We start from the raw sequence: 25359 nt of genomic DNA, 5'->3' as shown, positions 1-25359 counted from the left end.
CCTGCCCCACCCTGCCACCACATGGCTGGGCCTACACACCCACCTTTTCTCCAGTCATGGCAAAAGGAGCATTGAACCACTGCTCAAAGGTGCTACAGCTCTTGAAGATGGTGGGCAGCAAAAAGTTGAGGAGCGCCCAGAGCTCAGGGAGCTTATTCTGCAGCGGCGTGCCTGTCAGCAGCAGGCGGCGGGGGGCCACGTAGTGCGTGTTGAGGACCTGCGTCAGCTTGCAGTGGTGGTTCTTCATGCGGTGGCCTTCGTCCACGATCATGTACTTCCATCGGATCTGGAGGCCCAAGAGCAGGTGTTCAGAGCAAGAGAGGCTGTGGGGCTGCCCTCTTCTGAGTGACACCTTCACAGCCATCAGACAAGAGGGCTCCAGGCGTAAGAGCCCACTGAGGTGGAGAACGTGGGCATGACAATGTCCCAACAAGGGACCAGCTCACTGAGAGACAGCCACACAACTTGCCTCTATAAAGCATGGAGTGAGGATAGACAGGACAGGGACACATGCCTGTAACCTGCTGTTGGATGAACAAAGCAAGTTGCAGTAAAGTACTCTGGTCCCCGCCCCCCCGCCCCCCGAATCATGTATGCGAGTATGTAGCACAGAAAAGTCCCCAAACTGATAGGAGGGGCCCCACTGGGAGGGGTGTGTCTATAGGGGATGCAGTGCAGTAATGAACGCATTTTACACTCAGTAGGCTGTGTTTGTAAAGGTAAGAGCGGCACAGGGAGGCACAGAGCATGAGCCTGGGGGGTTGAGGTTGCACCCCAGAGCCTGTGGTGGCTACACATATGAATATGGGCTAGTGGCCGCCGTGTGCTTTAGCCTCCTAGGGACACAGTGAGCAAGGCAGTGTATGTCAGAGGCAGATCTGGCTGGGGGGAGGGGCATAGCAGCTTTCTCTCACAAGGAACCCCCACTGCAGAGTATTTATTAATTAAAGCCACTGTCAGATAAACACAGATGGCTCTGTACTGAGTCAGAGGGTGATCAGTACACTGGGCACCTGCTCTCTGGGCCTCGGAGATGCCTATTAAGTACGCAATATCTCTCTGATCAAGGACCAGAGGCGTGGTAACTTGTAAACATTTCCTCCATCCCTGCTCTGCCTTCCACTTCACTCCACTGGATGGGCTACTGGTGAGACCAGATACATTATCTTCAGTCTTGATCCCTCCTCAAACCAGGAAACAAGCTTTTTGCAGGTAAGGGACAGTATCTGTTCTATATCTGGGTCACAGTATGTTCTCAGTAATTCACTAAGGCCCAACTAGATCCGTCTTCACAACTACATCAGCTAAGAGGTCTGCACAGCCACCAATGAACATGCCAGCCCAGCAGCCCAGGGCTGATGGGCCACACAGGGCCTCAGAGAGCATCATGGTTGCTTCCTGTGGCTGTGTTGGCAGGGAGAGAGGGCAAGGTCTCTACAGACAGGTAAAGACAAGGCTGGCTTCTCCATGGCCCTACCAGGGACACTGTAGGCAGGCAGGCAGGTCAGGAGACATCTTGTGCGACCAGGGTCTTTGGACAGAAGCCCTCAGAGAAGCTAGCTCATGTGCTGTGTAGACAACCCTGTCTCTGACCTAACCCTGGGCTAACCTGGGAATAGGCAAACCCAAGGTCACCTTGACCAGGACCTTTCACATATACCAGCTGCTGTCTTTATACACGTGTGCAGGGAAACTGGTGAAAAATTACTTGCAAGGGGCTCTGAGAAGATGGGACATGTGATACACATGACAATCCTACATCAGACAGAATCACATGCTCCCTGACAGTACTGAGTGCTTGGGCTTGGTGTTTTACATGAGGACACACTACCTTCGCAAGGATGTGCTTGTCTTTAATGATGTACTCATACGTCGTTAGCAAGACATTGAACTTGCCACTCCGGAGCTGTGGCACGAAAGCCCGCCTGGCTGCCGGAGAGCCCTGTGAAAGAGAAGACATGCACATGTCAGCCCCCAGGAACATGGGGGCCAGGTCACAGCACCCTGATAAGGGAGGAAAGCTGGGTAGGCTGATGGCTCCTGTCCTTCAACCCCAACATGCTGAGTGCCAACTGCAGGGAGCAAAGAAAGGCTCGTGGTCCCTCGGAACTGAGGCCTTCTGGGAGGTTTGCTGCCTGCATCACCATCGGCGTCAGCCCCAGTGGCCAAGCAGCTCCCAACCTCTTCCTGGGTCCCATCTTACGCCTCTAAGCTAGAAACCAGGGCCTCCCCTAAAAACCTTTCATTTGAGTGCCGGCCACTGAGATCACTCCCTGAAGGCAGCTCCAGCCTATATGCAATTAGCATATCTGCCCAGTCCCTCTCCCAGGTCCAGACTCCTGAACCACTGACCAGGGCCCTAGCATTCTTCAGGCTCACAGACCACACAGACTGAACTTCACTGTGTCCCATAAGCTTTTGCCAAAACTATTTTTAACTCCTCAAACATACTAAGTATTCCTTGCACATGCTTTTTCTTCTGCCAAGATTCTCTTCTCTGCATGATGGGCAAATAAGCCTCACAGCACAGGGTGAAGAGCCTAGACCCTGGAGCCCAGTGGCCAGGTATAACCTGGCTCTGCCACTGAATGGTTGCGTGTGGCCCTGTCTGTGTCAGTTTTCCCACCAGGACAACAAACACAATTAGTCCTTACTTCACAGGGTGAACTGATCTAGATAAGTCATCATACACAACTGAATTTTAATCAAAGCTCAGGTGAAAACAAAATCTTCAAGTGACTGCATCAACGTTACCCACAAATTAGCCCATAACTTCATCTGAATTGCACGTTGACTTCTCTCTCTTCGCTTACCTGAATTCCTTATTCTCCTACCCTGCCCTCACCTACATCCACCTCCTCAAGGCAAGGACATACCTTATAGGACACCTTCACCACAGAGGGGGCCCACTTGTCAAATTCATACGCCCAGTTTGACAATGTCCTGATGGAAACAAGGAAGAAACAGTCAGGTTGTAGTTGGGTCACTAATAGCTCACTGTTCATACCAATGTACCCTGGGCAGAGAGACAAATGTGGCTGTGACTCCCAGAGCTGGCAGAGTAAGCGATCATCTCCAGTGGCGGCCAAGTGAGGAGGGGAAGGGAAGGTGCCCCAGCTGGGAGGAACAGGGACACACACAAGTGTGTGTGTGGATTCAGGGATAGGGAGGAGCTAGGTCTGCCTGGGCTGGAGTCAGGAGGTCAGAGAGGGCTGGACCCAGAAGTTGGATCTTAGAGACCAGTTCTCTGTCACCAATGTGGGGTCACAGCCCTCTGTGAGAATGAGCCACATGCTGTAAACCTGCTCCCAGGAAAAACACACAGACTCATGGTGCTTCGTTTCAGGTTCTGAGCTGTGCTAGAGATCAGGCTATGAGACCTGGGAGCATGGGAGAAACCAGCTGTGTCTTTATGCCGCCTCAGCATAAAGTGAGGGCTCCTGCCCAGTAAGACACAGAATGAAGATGACAAGCAGGTGAGCCCAAGCCAGGTTCAGGCGAAGCACTGGAGGAGGGGGAGCAGCATGGGAGCGAAAACTTGTGGCTGTTCCTCCATGGAATGAGCAAGGCCAAGAAAAGGAGGGAAGGAGACAGATTGGCAGTGACTGGAAGAAGGTTGGTAAGGAGGCATGAGTCACTTGGGATTATAAGACAGAGCCTCAAGAGAGGGTGATGGAACAATAAAGCCAAGTTCACATGGGGGAAAATTCTCAGAGAAATACTGAGACACATAGTTTTTGGTCGGGGAAGGAACCCACTCAGAAAGCCTAGACTGGGTGGTTTGTAAAGACAAGCCGAGTGGCAGATTGCTCATGGCTCATCCAGCTCCTCTCTCCAAGAAGCCCCACAAGGGTGGTGCTATCTCTACCTGAAACCCAGGCTCCCTGGCAGCCAGGATCCACCAGGTGGACACAGTCAGAGCCAATAAGATGAAAGCTCATGTTACTGGGTTGAAAGCCAGGGAAAGCTACCAAAGGCATGTGGGGAGTGGGGAGATTCAGATGCCATATGCTGCTGCTGTCCTTTGCCCTGTCCATTATGCTTCGAACTGAGTCGAGATGCTGAAAACAGTGCAACCGTTTTGCAACCATGAGGTAAGAAGCCTGCTAGTAGAAGTCACATGCTAAGGATGACTGAAGAGAAAATTGCAAGAGCTCCAGGCTGTGATGGCATCTTGAAGCCACTACACCTGCCCAGATGGCCTGGCTCTGGATGTCCCCTTACTGAGGATCAGCAAGATTGCCTTGGTCCAGTCTCTGAGGTCAGGCTTCTATTGCAGGGAGCAATGGCAGATAGCCCAAGAGAGAGAAGCTGAAAACTAAAGCCTGGGGTTTGGGGAGCATGTGCAGCAGGAAGGGGTATGAGGAGATAGACACAGGACAGAGGTCAGTCAAGAGGGAGGCACAACAAGCAAACTCAAGGTGCAGAGCTGCACATCCCAACTGATGGATGGGACAGCTGAATGCTCAACACTCTCTAGGGCACAGGCAGCTCTTCCGGCTTGGAGGAGTTGACTGTCTGGACCTTGTCTGGGTGGAACACAATATAAAAGGCTGAAGAGCAACACATGGCATAACCCCACTGAGGGGAATGGGGGAAAGGAGGTGACTTAAATAACCTAGGAAAAAGGTGTTTTAACTGGAAGCTGGAAGACTAAAGACAAAAGGAGCTGGATCTAAACACAATATTCTAGGTGGTAAAGTTGGTTCTCGTGACTAACTCTTCTGAAAATACTATACAGGTACACTGGGAACAAACAAATAAACAAAGCCCTCAAATGAACCATGTGGTCCTAGCTGAGAATCAGACTGCAGTACGGACATGTTTAGCTTAAAAGAGATACAGATGTCTGGTCACAGCAGTGCTGTGTGTATATGTGCATACAAGGTTTCGTACACATGTACATGCTTCCTAGTGATGTCCACTGAGAGGGGCTGGAAGGACACCCTGGGAGCAAAAAGTACACCTAGGACCCAGGCCTTGGCTTCCAATTCCAGTCTTTAATTAAAGACAAACCGGGCTGATTCCAGGCCTGGGTGGAAAAGATACAAGCTTGAGCTTGGAGTGTCTTTGGTTGTCCAAAATTAAATTGCTCAAAACACCCCTTAGTAATGGGGGCAGAATAGTGAATGAAAGAGCTCCTGATGGCCACAGCTGGAATACTTTGAGGAATTAAATAGAAAACTAGTATTGTAGTCCAAAATATAAAATAAGTACCTATGAGTCCATAGTTACAAGAAATGATTAAATAAACAACTGGGAGAGGAGAAAGCGACCTTCTGTACAGAAGAACTTCAAATAATTTTTGTATGTATTTCCCCCTCAAGGAGGTGGAGCTGAATGGGATGACCAGAGTGACTTTTTTCCAGAATATGGTATGGAAGGGAGAAAAAAGAAACATCACAGCGGACAGCTAACAAACATCCCCTCAGCCAGGTGATCAAGTGCAACGTCAACAGTGTGAAGTTATGTTGATAGTAACTGCCCTTGACATGATGTGACGAGAGGGGCACTTAACCTATAGTTTGTGTCCTGTGTAAGCATGAGAAGAATCACCAGACAGACCCAGACTGAGGAACACCCTACAGAACACCCAAGCAGTCCTCCTTAAAACCATCAAGGTCATCACAACTATGGAAAATCTGAGACCAGGGGAGGCTAAAGAGACGTGATGACTAAAGGTAATATAGGATCCTAGAAGAGAAACCAGGCACTGGGGAAAAACCAGTGCAATACAAATTAAGTCTGGCGTTCAGTGAATAGTAGTGTGCCAAGGCTTGCTTCTGAGTTGTGACAAATGGAACAAGGTCATGTAAGGTGTTAACACCAGGGCAAATGGGGGGAGGGTATACAGGAGCTCTCTGTAGTATCTTCACATCATTTTCATAAATCTGTAAGGATTCTAAAGTAAAACCATCACCACAATACAATGACAGGGACAGGTTAAAACCTACTGGAAAAAAGGTCTCCTCAGACCAAACCTGGGACAATTTAGGGAATAAAATAAATAATGATAAGTGTCCAATCTGGGCTCCTATTATAATAAAACCCATGGTGATATAAAGAATTACATGAGCCCTGGCTGGTGTGGCTCATTGGATGAAGTGCCAGCCTGCTAACTAAAATGTTGCTGGTTTGATTCCCAGTCAGGGCACATGCCCGGGTTGCAGGCCAGATCCCCAGTTGGGGGCTTGTGAGAGGCAACCGATTGAGGTTCTCTCTCACACACTGATGTTTCTCTCCCTCTCTCCCTCCCTTCTCCTCTAAAAATAAATAAATAAAACCTTAAAAAAAAAAAAAAAAAAAAGAAAAGAATTACATGAATTAATTGGGGGAGAAGGGATAGTTCCTCCTTACAGAGGAATTCCAATACATGTGGAAGAAATGACAGAAAGAGAAATCCACTATTTGGTACCTCCAACAGTAATATCTCGGGGGAGACTCAACTGACAGATGCTAAAATTCCTAGGAAAATATGGGCTATTTACATGGTTTCTAAGTGCCTTCCTATAAGATACTTACGAATTACAAAGGAAAACCCAGGTTTACGTGGGAAAACTGGCAAGCACCACATCACCAAGACCAGTCACCCTTACCTCATGTCCCCTGACATGAGGCCCCAAAAGGGCACAGCATCTCTCTTGGGGGATTCCTGGCTCAAATTTCAGAAATAGGCACTTCACATAAACACAATCTGAAGGAGACCCAGACCAGAAATCAAGTGTCAAGATTTATATAAAGGACGAACATGGACTGGGGAATGTCAGAGATGTGGCAACAAAATGCAAAGTGGGATTCAGAACCAGAAAAAAGGTTACTAATGGGGAAATCGATATTTGAATAAGATCTCTAGATTCATTAACGGTATTAAGTCATTGCTCCCTTCCTGGTATTAACTGTCCTGGGGTTATGATGATTTGGGAGGCCAGGTGAAAGAGGTATAGGAATTCTTTACACTACCTTTTACAATTATTATAAGTCTGAAATAAAGTTTTTTTTATTTTTCCATAACCTGAGAATATGTTCATTGATTTTGAGAGAGAGAGAGAGAGAGAGAGAGAGAGAGAGAGAGAGAGACTGACAGATCAGTTGCCTCCCATATGCACCCCAACCAGGGACTGAATTTGCAACGTAGGTATGTGCCTTGATGGGGAATTGAACTTGCAACCTAGGTATGTGCCCTAACCAGGAATCAAACCCGCAACTCTTTGGTGCACGGGATAACACTCCAACCAACTGAACCACCTGGCTAGGGCTAAAATAACTTCAAAATGAAAAGTTAAAAATGAAAAACCCAGGCTGCAGAACAGCACATTGGAGAAAGCTGTGTGATTAACTTACACTTTGGGGGAACAGATAGGGAACTTCAGACCCTGGAGGGCTGGGAGACAGCACAGGAAAGTGTAGTGGGAATGTGAGAAGCAAGTTGGGTCTGACCACAAAAGAGGAGGCAAGAACATCTGTCATCCTGGAACCTACCGCACCAGAAAACAGTCCTCTCCACGAAGCCTGCCAAGGTGGCCTATTTTATACCACCTTAAGGAAGGGAAGGCAAAGAATAAATGAATTTCTCCAAGTTAAATTCCTGTGGAGTTCTGTGATCCCCAGGCATGGGTGCATGGTCTCTGGAGGCCTGGCTGTCCTAAAGGCAGGATGGCATGAGCACTCGGCTTCCCATTCTTCCCTTCATTCACTGATCTGAAGATGATGTGGTCCCCACTGAGCGCTGGGCCAAAGATGGAGGGTTTTCCCTTCAGGGCCAGGCCCAGAGCAGACATAAGGCTGGCAACAGAGCAGACCACCCACCTAGGCCCGTACCTGGACTGGTGCCTAACAGTGACCTGAGCTGGGTCTATGAGCAGGAGTCCTGGGACTTCTGGAAACACCCTGAGGCAGGTAAGACACTTTGTGACACAGGTTGAGTTGGGAGGAGGGCTGCCCAGAGTGGCTGGCGGAATCATGGACCCAGAAGGGTGTCTGCAAGGAGGAAAGAGGCCAGCGGCTCAAAGAGGTGGTGAGTGAGAACCTCCTCAGGGTGCTGTCTGGGCGCCCAGGCCCCCCCCCCCCCCCACACCAGAGAATTGGTGTCACCAGGGCTGGGATGGGACTGACAGGGTTCCAGTGCCACTGGTAAGGGGTGGAAACAATGTTTGCTCATGGCTCCACCCCAGACTTCTAACAGGATGATCTTTAGTTCCCTTGTGTGAAATCTGCTCATTGTGGGCTTGGAGAGAACCTTCAGGACATCCTGTGGGAGCTGTCCCAATTGAGAGAATGAACGAACACTGTCAACCGCCCCATTCCCATTCTGCCCCTGGAAATCATAGGCAGGTTGTCATGGGCTGAGCTGTCTCCCCCTAACAGCCATTATGTTGAAGTCCTCAATGCTAAAGCCTCAGAATGTGACTGTCTCTGAAGAAAGGGTTTATAAAGAGGCAATGAAATTAAAATAAGGTCACTGGGACAGGCCCTAATCCAATGACTGGTGTCCTTATACAAAGAGGAAATTAGGGTATAAGTGACAGAGAGAAGAGTGTGTGAGGACACAGGGAGAGGATGGTCATCTGCTAGGCTAAGAGAGAGGCCTCAGAAGAAACCAACCTTGCTGATGCCTTGTTCTCAGACATATGGCCTCCAGGAAAATAATGCCTGTGGTTTAAGCCATAAGGCTGTGATACTTCATTAGGGAAGTCTGAGTAAGCTAACCCACAGGTGTCTGGATGAAGCATGGGGTGCCACTGAAGCTGGGCAGTAGGGCATCGTGCCGGGTGCTCCCAGGGGTGGGCTCACTTACGAGAGAGGCACAATGATGAGGAAGGGCCCGTTGATGCGCTTGTGCTCCATGAGGTACGTGATGAGCGCTATGGTCTGGATGGTCTTTCCCAGGCCCATCTCATCAGCCAGGATGCCATTCAGGTTGTTGTTGTATAGAGACACCAGCCACTCCAAGCCCTTGATCTGCAAGGAAAGGAGCAGCCAGCACTGAAGCGCAGGTCAGGCTTGAGAGCATTCCCCATGCCTCAGCCTTGAGCATGACCAAGAAAAAGTGCGGCCTTAGCCACCAGCTGCCCATAGCCATGTTTATGTGGTGTTTTGCTCTCAATTACCCCACTCCCTTTCTCCTTAGCCTCATCCTCAGCAAGCACTCCTTTGAAATCACAGGGTTGCTATGTTAATAATATATGTACAGTATATAAAATTTCCTTTTCAGATAACATCTGTATTTAAGTTTCTGTTATAAGGTCCCTCTGTTATTGCCTGACACCAAGCCACATAGCGCACTGGGACAAACCTGACCACAGCCATGTGACACTAGATTTGGGAGATCATTAGGGCTCCAGGGGTACCTGCTGATGAATCCACCACACAGCCAATGACTGCCTAACCATTGTATGAAGATTAACTGAGAGCTTTCCAAAGTTTGCAAAGTTTCTGCAATACAGGCAATTAAATAAAACTGTTTTCAAATGGAATATAAAGTTGTAGAGAAAAATGTGGAAATTTCCATAACAGATTAAGGAAGTAACTTCTGGCCAGGTTCTGATTCCTTTGATTACACTGGTCACCAGAAATTGCCACTGGTTACAGGCTTTGCGTCTTTGGAACTTGATATTGGCATGGAGGTTCTGAGAGTTCCTTTAGGGAAAATTGGCGTGTATGGGGCACAACCAAACAGAAAATCAGGGAAATGAGTTTTTCCACTGGAGATAAACCAGCTGTCTCTTGGGAGGTCATAAATGAGCTTGGATATGGGGCCAGAGAAAAAGAAATTTCTACTGTGGAAGCGCTGACTCTTGGCTGTTCCAGATGGAGCTTTGATGCCAATGTCACTTCGCACTTCACCCTCACAGAAGGGAGAGTGAAGTCCAGGGCTGCTGGCTCCTGACATTTAAGCTCTCACTCCTCACTGTCCCACACTGCACAGAGCTCCAGAAAACATGGGTCCAGTACTGGTTTGACCACTTCCAGACTGTGAGATTCTGAGAAATCAGTGCACCTCTCTGTTCCTCAGTCACACACCCCCTCATCCTGTAAAATGTGGAGGCTAAGAGTGCCTACTTCAGCACCCATGGGGATTCAGAGGCTAACAGTGTAGAACATGCTGCTATCCTGCCTTGCATAGGTCAAACACCCAGCAGATACTGCTATTGTGTACCGTTTCATTTCTTCCTGCTGGCTGACCTAACAGATCACGTTTCTACTTTACAGATGGGGAAACTGAGGCTTAAGAGAGAAAGAGTGAGGTACGAGAGACAAGGAGTAGAATGTGAACTTCGGTCTGTTCGGCTTCAGAAGCCTCCCACAAGCTGGGAACCCACCTGTTGAGGCTGCTATGTGAACACGGCCCCCTCCTGCCTCACCTGGTACTGTTTGAGGACACCGTTGACCATAAGTGCCGACTGCTTATCCACTCTCTCGGTGACAGCATGGGCCACAGCATAATAGGACTGTAGGCCACGAGCGAGGGCCTGGGACACCCCGTACTCATCATCAACATCTTGCTTGGCATTCCTGAAAGCAAACAGAATCGGTGTATGAGGACACACATTTCTATTTGTGACAATGTACTCTGACACAAGACTCTGGACCCGCCCTTTCTATCTGAGGACCCGTGACCTGAGCCTTAAGATAAGCAAAAGTGTAGCTGGACACTCTAAGGAAGACAAGGCAGCAAATGCTAATCCAGGGAGGAGTGGGGGTGGGGGGGCAAGACTAGGTTCCCATTTGTGGTCTCACAGTGGCTGCCAGCTGGCCAGTGGTGAGTGCTGTCCAGGGAGAAGCTGGGCATCTAATGGTCCTGCCCATACCCCAGTGAAGGAAGCTGGTGGGGCAGGTGCATGTGCAAGGACGCCTTACTCAATAATGTGCCGGGCGTCCACCTCAGAGACGTCATCACTGTCTGGATCTGGAATCTTCTTCTTCTCTTCCACAGGTAGGGTGGGAGGCTGCGCTGGCTGTGGCTGTTCCTCCTCCTCCTCCTACGAGGAGACAAACCTTTGTCACCTCAAGACAACCCATAGGGACAGGCTCAGGAATTCAAGGGGGAAAACACACTTTTGGAATGTGTCATGACTCTTCTTTTAATTGATCAGTATATTATTTTTAGTTGTCCCAGCAGAGTCCAGACACTTCTCTTCAAAGCTGTCTCAGGATACTTTGTACTTCAGTTACTAATAATAGATTCTTCATGCCCCCTGCCCCCATTACACAATGTATACTACACATTTATTCCTCGTCCAACCTTTCAAGCAGTTTTATCACTAGAATCTCTTGGATTTTTCTCAATATAAAACATTTTAAAAAAGATTTAATTTATTTATTTTCAGAGAGAGGGTAAGGGAGAGAGGGAGAGAAACATTGATGTAAATCAGCCATTTCCAGTACACGCCGTGACTAGGTACCAAACCCGCAACCCAGGCAGGTGTCCTGACAGGGAATTAAACTGACGACCTTTCATTTTGCAGGACAATGCCCAACCAACTGAGATACATCACTCAGGACTTAGTATAAAACATTTAATAGTCAATTTTCAATATTCATTCCTCCTGATTTACTTCCAGCTTTATTGATATGGCTTGAAACACCTGAAATATGTCAAATAATACTGGTGACAACAGGCAGAGGTTTTCTATAAACCCGTAAATTAAGTATAAATGTTTCATGAAAGTGACTTTTCAGCATTTACTGAGATGAAGGGATTTTTGTGTGATATAGTAATAAAATACACATGAATGCAATTCCAATAGTAAATCATCCTTGTATTCCTGTATAAACCATACAGAGTCCCAGTAATTATTTTCTTTAGATATTATGAAACTCCTATAAAACTAAAAAAATATATCTAATTGACCTGCTAAATAATTCCAATAAAAGTCCAGTGGAATTTGTCTTGGTGTATGCAAAATGATTTTATAATAAATAGGTGATAGCACAAATACTTTGGGCGAAAGGAAAAAAAATAATCATAACTGGTAGGAACTTACCTTAACTAGTATTATTATGTCTGAAATTAAAATACAGGTGAGACTTTTGGCAAAGTCTAAGTGAGGTTGCCAACAAATTCTCTCTTCAACAAGCGACTTTAGAGCTGAACAAAACTGGTAGAAGCAACCATTTCAGGTGTCTAGGAGACTGAGAAGTATTAATGCTTGGAACACTGCTGAACTCCAGGTAAGAAGGGTGGGGACTGGAGGTGCTCTTACTTGGGACAGCTTCCATGTCTCCTACCCTCCAACTCCATCATGAAGGCTCTGCCAGGGAAGGCAGGTCCTGAGGACTGGCAGCTGACGCTGATGGGGACTCAGACATTTTATGGCAGTGGGTGATGCCCACGCCAATGGTACTGCCAGTGGACGTGAGGCTTTCAGCTGTCATTGGGAAAGCGTGTTACTGGCTGAAGCTGCGCCCATGTGCTAAGGAAACGAGAAAAGGCTAAGCAGAAAATAAAAGCCTCACTGGCTCTAGGTGTTTGAGCACAATCTCTGCCCAGTCATTGGATGACTACTAAATTATTAACAAACACATTCGACTCCTTGAGAACCAGGACTAAATGAGAAAAAAACGAAAGCAATAAACTGAGCAGAGACACCAAAGACAGCACACACTGTGGGGGAAACAGTTCCACAGATTAAGTCCATGTAAATAACTAAATAAGCAAACAAATAATACTATCAAAACAATCCTTTCTAGGGGTAAAGTCAGAATCTAAAGTGGCTAAAATAGGCTTCCACTGAACATTATGGTACTGGAAAAAGGAGGAAGGGGTGGTTAAGTACTCAGGGGAAAAGCAATGGAACCTGTCTCTATTCCCAGATATTAGACGTAGAATTATAACTTTGAAGGAACTATTATTGTAAGCATTTCAAAGCTCCTATAAATATGTCCAAAGAACTAAAGGAAACCATCTTTTAAGCACAACAAATCAACAAATGGCTCAGTTGGTTGGAGTGTCATCCTGGTATGCCAAGGTTGCGGGTTTGATCCCCAGTCAGGGCACATATAAGAAGCAACCAATGATGCATAAAAAAGTGGAAGAACAAATGATGTTTTTTTCCCTCTCTCAAATGAATAAATTTTTAAAAATTCAGAATCTCAATAGAAGACAGTAACGAAAACCTCACTAATTTGACAGAAAGCACAAAACTACCCAGACAAGAAGCTGAACAAACACCAAGGAATATAAATACAAAGATAGATTTAACAAACTGCTAATGCCAAAGACAAACAGAAAATCTTGAAAGCAAGAAAGAGAAAAACAAATCATCAAGTAGAGGAGCATCAATACAATTAGTGGCTAAACTCTCATCTAAAACAAGAAGCCAGAAAGTAGTAGAAACACATCAAAAGGAAAAAAGGCTATCAACAAATAATTCTATGTCCTGCTAAATTATCCTTCCAAAATGAAAGTTAAAAAAAATACCTTCTGAGCCCTGGCTGGTGGCTCAGTTGGTTGGAGCATTGTCCCATACAGCAAAAGGTTGTGGGTATGATTCCTGATCAGGGCACATACCTAGGCTGCGGGTTCAATCCCCAGCTGGGGTGATGCATGCAGGAGGCAACCAACCGAAGTTTCTCTCTCACATTGATGTTTCTCTCTCTCAAATCAATAAACATATCCTCAGATGAGAATACAGAAAATAACTAAAAGTGTTTAGTAATGATCAAAAACTACAGAAAAAATAAAATGCTAAACTAAAAAATAGTTAACCCCAAAGAAGGCAGTAAAGGAGAAACTGAGGGGAAAAAGACAGGAGACAAAGAAACAGCAAAATGGCAAATGTAAACAAAGTCATATCAATAAATTAAATGTGAACAGTATAAAGCTCAAAAGGCAGACACTGGCATACTAGATAAAAAGCAAGATCTAGCTATCTGCTATTTCAGATTCAAATGAACAGTTTTAAAGTAGCATAACAAAAACATTTACATCATGCAAACAGCAATTATAAGAAAGGTGGAATGACCACACTAATAGACAACAAAATAAAATAAAATAAAATAAAAATTACTAGAGACAAAGACATTTTATGATAAAATGTTAAGAGTATTAAGAACGACTAAATACAAGGGGGAGACCTCCCCTCCAAAACCAGAATTATCCTTTGGAGGGCACTCCTTGTAGTATAGGCTTCCCCTGCTAGGTGAGTGTACTAGGAACCCATCTGTATCAGTATACCAGGTGGCACTGTTGTGAGAGGCTGTGTTCAGCTTCAGTGAAATTTTATTTTTGAAGACTCTTTCAATGCATTTGCCCATTTCATGATGGGTGATTTACGAGTGCACCTGCCCACACCACGCTGAGTGGTCAGCAGTTTTTGACCAAAACCATCATGACCCCCTTGTCCCACCCTTCCTATTCACCCAAGCTCACCCTGAGTGACTTTTTTGTTTCCTGAGTTGAACAAAGTCCTCAAAGGGAAACTCTTCTGCCAATGTGGAAGAGATGAAACAAAAAAACAGCAGAAGCACTAAATGGCATCAAAAGCGATGAGTTCAATAACTGTTTTGAGCAATAAAAAAAAATGTCTCAACAGGTATACTGCATCAAATGGAGAGTACTTTGTTTGAAGGTGACTTAAAGCTTAAACAAGTAAGAATAAATGCACAATTTTTAAATAAATTCCATTTTTATGGGTCCCCCTTCATATACCTATCAATAAAGCCTCAAAATATATGAAGCAAAAAAACACTGACAGAATTTAAAGGAGAAAGAGACAATTCAACAAGAACAGTTAGAGAGTTAGAGATTTTACTACGTCATTCTCAAAAACTCATAGAACAATCAGAGAAAAATCAGCAAACATACATGACCTGAATAACACTATCCACCAACTCAATATAACTACATAAATAGAACACTACACCCAAAGACTGTAGAATCCTTTTCAAGTGAACATGAAACAGTCCCCAGAATGCTAAACTATAAAATGAGCCTCAATAAATTTAAAAGAATTAAAACCATACAAAGTATCTTCACAAATCAAAAACAGATAAGTCATTTCAAAGAGAGGTTATGGGACTAAAACCAGAAGCTCCGAACACTGTGACCTAAGACAGGTTCTCCAAAGGATGTAACAGACACTCACTGTTTTTCTGAGGAGGTATAAGAACTTTTTTTAAATCTGGGAAATTATCAAATTCTTAATATTTAATAATGCACTTCTAAATGACCCAGGGGACAAAAACAATATATCACAAAAGAAATTAGAAAATATTTTTAACTAAATGAAAACAAAAACAACATATCAAAATGTATAGACTGCAACTTAAGCAATGCTCAGAAGAAAGGTTACAGCTTCAAATACCTACAACAGAATAAATGTGTCAAACCAATAATGTAAGCTTAGATTGACTAGCAAACAAAATAAAAAGGCAAATTACTAAATTACCAAAATGAGCAATGAAAGAGCTATCACTACCAACACCATAGAAATATGTTAATAAGGAACTACTATAAATACCTTTATGTCAACAAGTGACTAAAATGAAATGGACAAACTCCTAGAAAGATACAAATTATTAAAACTGACTCAAAAAGTAGACAAATCTGAATAAAACCTGTAACATCTAATTGAATTAGTAACCAAGAATTTTTCTCATAACGAAAAGCCCTGTCCCAGATGGCTTGACTTGGGAATTTTATCAAATATTTTAAGATTAATACCAATTATTCACAAACTCTTCCAGAAAGTAGAGAAGGAATGACCATTTTCCAACCCAGTCTATAAGGCCAATATCAACCTAATATCAAAGACACACAAAGATGCCACAGTAAAACTATAGATCAATATCCCTCATGAATACAGACCCAAAAGTCCTCAACAAAATATTAGCAACACTGCAATATACAGAGAAGACTGTATACCAGGAAAAAGTAGAACTCATCCCAGGAATGCAAGGTTGGTTGAATTAATATCCAAAAATTTATATAATAAAGCATATTAGTAGATAACAGACAAAAACCAAACAATCTACTTATGACAGAAAGCAGAAGACAAAATCTAGCCCATTCATGATAAAAACTTCCAATAATCTAGGATGAGAAGAAATTTTACTCAATCTGATAAAGAGCATCTACTAAAAACCTACAGCTAACACCAAACAACACTGAGAGACTAAATGGATTACCCCTATGACTGGAAAAAAAGGCAAGGATGCCTTCTTCTGACACTTCTATTCAACATTGTACTGGAGAATCTAGCCAATGCAATGAGGCAAGAAAAAAGAAATCGAAGGCACATAGACAGGAAGGGTAGTAGTAAAATTGCCATTATTTACAGATGGCATGATCCTGCATGTGAAAATTCTAAAGAATCCACAAAAATAGCAAAACAAAACTATCAGAACTAACAATATGAGTTTAGCAAGTTCATAGACTACAAGATTAATATTTTAAAACATCAATATAAAAAATTGTTCTTTTTATATAATGGCAACAAAATATCTAAAAATATAATCAAGAAGATTCTATTCATAATAGCATCAAAAGAATGAAATACTTAAGAATAAATTTAATAAAATAAGTGTAAAAACTGTACTCTGAAAACTAAAGAACACTGCTAAAAGAAATTAAAGATGATCACAATAAATGGAGAGACATTCCATGTTCATGGATTGGAAGACTAAATATTGTTAAGATGGGATTCTTCCCAAATTGATAAATAGATTCAAGTCAAACCCAATAAAAATCCCAGCAATAATTTTTCTAGTAACTGATGAGCTGACCCGAAAATTAATACAGGAATGTAAGAATCTAAAATAGACAAAAGCAATAAAGTTAGAGGAAAAACACTACCTGGTTTTAAAACTTATAAAGTTACAATAATAAAGAGAGACTGGTAGTACAACAAAAATACACACAGATCAAAAGAATAAAACTGAGAGTAAGAAACAAACCCTTACATTTTTGGTCAACTGATTTCCCATAGAAATCCCAAGAGAACTTGATGGGGGAAATAGTCTTTTCATCAAATGGTGATATGTAAAGTGAATATCCATATGCAAAAAATATAAACTTAGACCTCTACCTCATAGAAATCAACTCAACTATGACCCTAAACTATAAAACTTCTAGAAGAAAACACTGGAGCAAATCCTTTGTGACTTTAAAGAGTTCTTAGATATAATAGCAAAAGTACAATTCATAAAAGAAATATTGATAAACTGGATTTCACCAAAATTAAAATTTTTTGCATTTCCTTTTCCAGCCAAGATGGAGGCCTAAACAGACATGCTACATTGCCCTCCACAACTAAGAAGGAATGCAACTATCTAAAAACTAGACAACCAGAGGTTCCAGAAAAATCGAACTGCGTGGAAGTCCAACATATAAAGATATAAAGGAGAAATACTCATCCAGACAGGTAAGAGGGGCGGAGCCAGGGCAGAGAGGGTGCAGTGTGGATGCGGCAGTAGCAGTGGCAGTGGAAGGCCAGGGGAAACCACAGTCACACGTTTTAAAAAGTAGGGAGGGACACCTCCCAGCATCAGACCAGAACGCAAAGCTCACGGTCCCAGCACTGGGGAAAATAAAGCCTCATTGCTTCTGACTGTGCAAACAAGTGGGGGTTGGGGCAGAGGAAGAAACTGCCAGCCTCTCAGCAGAGTCCGCTTGTTTAAAGTGCCCCCATGGTCCTATAGCATCTGCAGACGCACCCACTCTGGGAACGATACCCAGGACAACAGCTAGAGAGGCGCCAGTCCCACACTGAAGTGAAAGAAGTGACTGGAAGAGGGGTGAGTGCTGAACAGGTGGCATTGTTCCCTCTCAGACCCCTCCCTCACACACAGTGCCACAATGTGGTGAAACAGGCTGTCCTGTACTGATGAATACCTAAGGCTCCGCCCCTTACAATGTAACAGGTGCGACAGCTCTACCTAAAACACAGAGGCAAACAAACACAGGAGCCTGTCAAGATGAGGAGACAGAGAAGTATGGTCCAAAAAAGGGAACAGATCAAGGTTCCAGTGGGAGAAATAAGTGACGAGGAAATAGCCAACCTAACAGATGCAGAGTTCAAAACACTGATATTAAAGATGCTCACAGACTTGAAAGATATGTGTAAGTATGGCAAATACATAAGGGAAGAAGTGAAGGCTATGCTAAATGAAATGAAGGAAAATCCACACAAAACCAATAGTGAAGGGAAGGACACTGGGGTTCAAATCAATGATTTGGAACATAAGAAAGAAAAATACAGTCAATCAATACAGAATGCGGAAACAAGAATTGAAAAAAAAAATGAGGAGAGGCTTAGGAACCTCTGGGACAATTTTAAACCTGCCAACATCCGAATCATAGGGGTGCCAGAAGGAGAAGAGGAAAAGCAAGAAATTGAAAGCTTATGTGAAAAAATAATGAAGGAAAACTTCCTTAATTTGGCAAAGGAAATAGACATACAAGTCCAGGAAGCAAAGAGAATCCCAAATAAGCTAGATCCAAAGAGGACCACACCAAGACACATCATAATTAAAATGCCGAAGGTTCAAGATAAAGAGAAAAATCTTAAAAGCACAAGAGAAAAGCAGAGAGTTACCTACAAAGGGGTGCCTATAAGACTATAAGCTGATTTCTCAAAAGAAACTTTGTAGGCAAGGCACTGGCAAGGAGTATTCAATGTGATGAAAAGCAAGGACCTACAACCAAGATTACTCTATCCAGCAAAGCTATCATTTAGAATGGAAATGCAGACAAAGTACTTCCCAGACAAGGTAAGGCTGAAGTAGTTCTTCATCACCAAGCCATTACACGAAGTGTGAAAGGGACTTATTTAAGAAAAGGAAGATCAAAACTATGAACATTAAAATGACAACAAACTCACAACTATCAACAACAGAACCTAAAAAATATAAACAAAACAAAAACAACAAAGTAAACCAGAACAGGAACAGAATCATAGGTAGGGGGTTCATTTGAAGGGTTATCAGCTGGGAGGGGGGAGGGGGAGAAATGGGGAAATTGTGCAGGGACTAAGAAGCATAACTGGTTGGTACAAAATAGGGGGAAGTTAAGAATGATATAGAAAAGGATGAAGCCAAAGAACTTATATGCATGACCCATGGACATGAACTAAGGGGGGTGGGATTGCTGGAGAAAAGGGGGGGGGTACTGGGAAGAGGGGAGCAAAAGGAAAAGAAATTGGGACAACTGTAACAACATAATCAATAAAATACAGTTTTAAAAAAATTTCCTGGATTAAAAAAATTTTTTTTGCATTTCAAAAGACATCCCTGAGGAAAAAAAGCAAGCCAACTAGAAGATTTTTGCAAATTATGTATCTTATCAGGGACATGTATGAAGACTATATGAAGAATGCTTACAACTCAATAATGAAATGTTGAACAATATACCTAAAAATGTACAAAAGATCTGAAGACTTTCACCAAAGGAGATATATGAATCGTGCATAAGCCTAAGAAAACATTTTCAAATTCTTCAGTTACTAAGAACATACAAATTAAAACCACAATGAGATACCACTACATGGCCACTAGAACGACTATAATAAAAAAGACAGACTCACTGAGTCTTGATAAGGATGTGAAGAAACTGGATCCCATTAAAGGGTACAACCACTTTAGAAAACAGTTTGGAAGTTTCTTAAAAAGATAAACATAGTCCCTGGCTGCTGTGGCTCAGTGGGCTGAGCATCGGCCTATAAGCCAAGTGTTGCTGGTTCGATTCCCAGTCAAGGCACATGCCTGGGTTGCATGCCAGGTCCCCAGTTGGGGGCACAGGAGAGGCAACCACACATTGATGTTTCCCTCTCTTTCTCCCTCCCTTCTCTTCACTCTGAAAGTAAATAAATAAAATCTAAAAAAAAAAATAATAATAAAAGCTAACAACAGAAAATATATTTAAATAGAAAAAAGAAAAAAAGAAAGATAAACATAAACTTAGCACATGACCCAGCAATGCCACTCCTAGGTATCCACCCAAGAGAAATGAAAATGTATGTCCACACTACACATGTACAGAAATATTCACAGCAACACTACTCATAGGAGCAAAAAGTGGAAACACAAATGTCCAACTGGTGAAAGGGTAAACAAACATAGTATATGCATATAATGAAATATGACTCAGGACTGAAAAAAAAGACCTATTGATACACAGAACAACATGGATGAACAAGCTAAGCGAAAAAAGCCAGACACAAAAGATTACATGTTATATGACTCCATTTATATGTAATATTCAGAAAACACAAATCTATAGAGACAAAAAACACATCAGTAGTCTTCTGGGGTTGGAGGAGGGAGCAGGAACAACTTAAAAACAAACAGGAGGGAGCATTTTTGGGGGATGGAAGCATTCTAAAGATAGTATGCATCAATAACTACACAGTTCCATAAATTCACTAAAAATTATTGAATTGTACACTCACTATGGGTGCATTTTATGGTATGTAAATTATACCTCCATAAAACTGTTAAAAAATTACAACGAAATGTTACAGTGGTCTAAGAACCATTAGAATGTTAAAAGAAATGAACAAGTAGCCCTAAAAAGACTCCAGCCACTCCTGGTGTGGCCCAGTGGATTGAGTGCTGGCCTGTGAACCGAAGGGTCTCTGGTTCAATTCCCAGTCAGGACACATGCCTGGCTTGCAGGCCAGGTACGTGGATGGGGGTGTGCGAGAGGCAACCAACTAATGTTTCTCTCCTTCCCTTCCCCTCTCTTTGAAAATGAACAAATAAAATCTTAAAGCAGGTAAATATACCATTTAAAGAAATATCACAAGTCAATGAGAAGGGATGGCTTTTACAGTATGCCAATTTACTTAGTACTACTGGCGGCAGAGGAAGAAGAGGGGTTCAGAGCTCCACCCCATATCCTACACCAAATACATTCCAGATGACCTAAATGGTAAGAAGGAGGAGAGTAAAGAGAGTAAAAACAGGACAAAGAGAAAGATACATTTAGGTGAACAGTAAGCTGATTTCAGGCCGGGATAAATATGAAAGAGTGCTTAAAAATTCAGTTTAAAAATATTCAAGTGATTAGAAATAAGCAAATGAAGCAAACCATTCACAGAAGAAACCTAAATGATCAGTAACATCCTCCAAAAATGTTCAATCTTAACAGCAATTCAGGAAATGCCCATTAAAGTTGCCTTTTTAAAAAACGTATGGAGGTAGCAAAGCCTTTGGAGGCACTCACCCTTGCTGAAGGGGGAGTGGAGAACACCCTGCTGGATGCCCAACAAACGCTGCCTTCAGAAACTGCATCCCTAGATCCCTCTGAGTTATCCTTCCCAAGTTTTAAATTCCACTTAATGTGATTAATTTAGTTTAAAATTAAAAGTCATGTGCAGCTAGAGGCTACTGTACTGGATAGCTCATCTCTGAAGCACCAACTTTCCATCAGGACTGGGGCTTCGGTGCCCTCTGCCCATCTCCTGTCCCACATGATGCCCAGGCAGAGTGGGAGAGGGTCACAGGACACAGCGGGTGACTGATGTATAAGGGACAGAGGTCACCGTTACAGAGCGTCAGGGGCCTTGACAGAAGGAAATGTACTCTTACCTCCTCCTCTTCTTCTGAGCCACTTTCTTCACTATCAGATCTTGGAGCTACTTCATACCTAGAAAAAATATTAATGTTTTAATATAAATCTCCCACAAACCAGCACAATTCACTTACCTCAGCAAATTGGCTTTTTCTGAATGAAAGGAAAATCACCCCCAGCTGACAGCCAGCTCTCATGGAACAAGGGTGACTCGGGATCCTGGCTGCACCTGCAACTGAAGGCCCAACTCACCCCGGGTTCATCTCGAGCCAGGCCTCCAGCTGGCCCGCTTTGGGGGCATCCGTGCCTGTGAGGATCTTCCCACTCTCCACATGGATCACTTTCACAGGCAGGTCGCTCATTTGGCTGGTCTCGTCCAGAGGCTGAAAAAGGGCCGCATGTGTGACTTTAGGTTCTGTGGTGTCCATACCTCAGATGCTCACTAACCATGGCCAACTGGGGATGTGCCCTCCCAACTCCATGCCCCCAAAATGGCACACAACCATGGCCAGTTGTTGTGAAAATGGGTTACCTGCATATTAATAATCCAGGAAAAAATAGAACCCATTGATGACAGCAGTTTCTCTGAGGTAACTGACATACTTGTTTTCATTTTCAAATGAGTAATATATTCCCATGGATTCTTCCCCACCCTCTGCCGCTCAGCCTGACAATTTCTCTCCTCACAGATGCCCACCAGTATAGGTTTCTCAGGCACCCTTCCAGATAAATTTCATGCATAAGAAACAAGAACTGGTTTCTCATTTTTACAAAAATGGCTGTACTATTTACGTTCGTCTGGCCCTTGATTTTTTTCCATTTATACTGTATTTGTTACTTCATCAAGGGTCCTCATTCTTTTTTGTTAACTTGCCAACTGGAATATTTGAAAAATAAAACAACTAACATTCTCTTTGCAACAAATATTGATTGATTTGATTTCTTTCTCATTTTGATATGTCAACTTGGGGTAAATAGTTCCCCTTTCAAATTTCCTGGAGAAAGACTTCGAAATAGAGATGAATTTCTTAGTTTAAACCTTTGTTTGCATTTTGAAAATTAAACAAAAAATTGAATCAACTAAATGCGATCCAATTAAATTGAACTAAAATTGGAGTCAGGAAGGCCTGTAGAGGGAGCTATCACGCTCTATTCCGCTAAGCCAAGCACACAAAACAGGAAGTGAATTACAGACCCCAACAGAAAGAGCTACCCTGCACTCCCAAATAGGAAGTGCTCCGCTTTACCACCCCAGCAGGAGAAAGGTTTTCCTGCAGCACAGCAACAAGCATAGCCAACTGAAACCCAGCTCAACCACGAGAAGTTCTCATCACCTAAACTCTTTATTCCAATAAATTCTCATTTTCTCTTGCTGACTTCTTTGATCCACCCTTGTTTCTATAAAGCTTTCCATCTTGCATAACCCATTTGCTAGATGGGATGCTACCCGAACCACGAATCATCAAATAAAACCAGTTAATTTTCAAATTTACTCAATTAAATTTTGTTTATCAACAGCATCTTCCAGGAACTTATATCTTCCTCTCCTCCCTTCAAAGTGTTGCACTCACCACCACGCCATCTACACAGTAGACAGATTAGTCCTCATGCAAGTTACAACCTCACCTTCAAAGGGGCCCACCATCGCGGAGGGAGGGGTGAACCAACCCTTAATGCACGAATCCCCAGTTGGTCTTTCACCCCAAGTGCTCTTTGGTAGCTATTAACGATGCTGGTGCCTGCACCTACCCACCTGAATAATTCTGATTCAACTGCTCTAGAGTTTTATAAAACCTCCCTAAGTGATTCAGATACACAGCCAAGGTTGAGAACCACTGGCTGGGAATAAGGACAATTCACAGCCACCACTGAGTGTTGCTTCTGTTACAAAACAAACCAGGAAGAGAGCCCTCACAAGGAACCAAACTTGCTGCACCCTGATCTTAGATTTCCAGCCTCCAGAACTGTGGGGACATAAATGTTTGTTATTTAAGCCACTCAGGTTATGGTGCCACAGTGCTTTGTTATGACCGCCCAAGCTGACTAAGAGAGCATCAAAAGGTAATACACAAGGATGCTCATTACAGCAATGCGGGCAACGGGAAAAAGGAAACAACAAAGGAAACAACGGAAATCACCATCAATTGTGAAGGAGATGAGAGTCACTCAGTGCAGGGTCTTTGTAACATAACAGCTACAGATGTGAAGCAACCTATAGCACTATCAGTCTGAATTCTAACATGTCAACACAATAAAATGAAAACAGAACTAATGACTTGATATGGAAAGTTGCACAAGATTTTTGGCTAAGTGGGAAAAGCCAAGCTAATGTCTACATTGACCCAAACAGTCTCAACTAAAACAAAGAAGATATAAGCATAAAGATTCCAGGAAATATAGAGATGTCAATCAGGAATCAATATGCATGCCTGGGCTTCTTCTTTTCATATTATTAAAATTTTTTTCGGTGATTAGTATTACATTTCAGTAACATTATAAAGAATAGGGTAAGCATCTGTGCGCTAACATGGGGAGATGTCTGAGATACAATGCTTGGTGAGGAAAAAAAAAACCATCCAGTGGTTCACGCACAGAAAAGGCCCAGAACAAATACTCCACCGGTTACTTATGATTTCCCTCTGGGAAGTGGGATGAGAAGGGGTCAGGGGAGGCAGTAAAGACAATGCTTCTTATTTACACATCTCACTTTTATACATCTTTCTCCCAAATGAGTGTATTACGTCAGAATGGCTGCTTTCAGGAGGTGGGCAGGAATGTTGTGGAAAGATGGGTGAATGGGGACAGCAATCCGTCTCTGAGTGGGTCCTGACTTTTGGAATAAGCCAGTGTTTTCACAACCTAAATAAATCAACAATGAGTAAATACATAAAACCAACAAGGGTGAGGGACATCACACTAACAGGCACAAAGGGAGAACTAATCCAAGTAACTCCTGTACACAATATTTGGAGAACAGACTTGGGGTGAAGAACTCCAAACAAACACTGACTTCTAGCTAAGAGGTTCCTTTTACAGAGGGGGGATGCACCAGCAGTTTTGATGTACATCCTGCATATTCTACGACAGCAAATAGGTAAACGTATCATGGCTAATAGGAGCCAGGTTTTTGCTGTTTCAATATGGAAAGCAAGAAGGATAGAAATAACCCTATGGCACTGGATTAGAATTGGTGGTATCAGTGTGACCTCAGGGTCTTACTACATGCATATATAAATAGCAATGCACATGTGCATGCACACATACACCTATTTCCTACATGTGTTTGCTGAGAGGGCCTAGAAGCAATGACACCCATGAGTAACAAGCACTCCTAGATTTTAATTTCAAAATATTCCAGGGCTCCTTGGAGAAATGGCTGACTCCTGGGCTCAGGCAAGAAAAGTAGAAGATAGGCCTGACCATTTTGGTGTACAAAGAAGTCACGAAGCCCCCGAGAATGATGGAGACACATCAAAAGGACACAGAAAACAATCTGAAAGGGCTCCTACTGGCCCAAACTGAAACAATTTGAGCATGAAAATAAATATTGATAATGCAGGATTTAACTAAGTAATCCCTTAAGACTAAATAAGAACCCATAAGTTGGCCCCAGGGGTTGGCAAACTGTGTCTCATGGGCCAAATAGGAAAGAAGAAAAAGCCTTTCCTTCCTACAGAAAGCCAGCTAAAGAAGAGAGAAGGAATATGCAGGAGGGGAAAAAAAACAACATCATTTCATAACCACTGAAGCAAAAACTGATATGGGCAGAAATAACGAATGCTGAAACCACTGGGTGGAAGCATTTGGAGTTACAGTATGTGTACGTAGTCTCAAGTATCTACACATGG

At 43.2% G+C, this 25359-nt stretch overlaps 1 protein-coding gene across 6 annotated transcripts in view; it reads right to left on the bottom strand.

Moving 5' to 3' along the window:
• Positions 1-25359, bottom strand: part of SMARCA4 (SWI/SNF related BAF chromatin remodeling complex subunit ATPase 4) — an 86752-nt gene that overhangs the window by 35430 nt on the left and 25963 nt on the right. For all 6 annotated transcript variants that reach the window (XM_090289607.1, XM_090289606.1, XM_090289602.1 and 3 more), the window contains exons 12-19: positions 21764-21894; positions 21529-21586; positions 10858-10979; positions 10362-10512; positions 8795-8958; positions 2877-2943; positions 1832-1942; positions 44-286 (exon numbers count right to left, since the gene is read on the bottom strand). In XM_090289607.1, the coding sequence (XP_090145733.1) occupies positions 44-286; positions 1832-1942; positions 2877-2943; positions 8795-8958; positions 10362-10512; positions 10858-10979; positions 21529-21586; positions 21764-21894 (1047 nt within the window). The remainder of the gene's footprint in view (positions 1-43; positions 287-1831; positions 1943-2876; positions 2944-8794; positions 8959-10361; positions 10513-10857; positions 10980-21528; positions 21587-21763; positions 21895-25359) is intronic.

This window comes from Furipterus horrens, unplaced genomic scaffold (assembly GCF_987537825.1).
Source record: "Furipterus horrens unplaced genomic scaffold, mFurHor1.1.pri manual_scaffold_10, whole genome shotgun sequence".
NCBI lineage: Eukaryota > Metazoa > Chordata > Mammalia > Chiroptera > Furipteridae > Furipterus > Furipterus horrens.
Note: the sequence above shows the minus strand (reverse complement) of the source record. Positions and strands in the feature narration are given on the sequence as shown.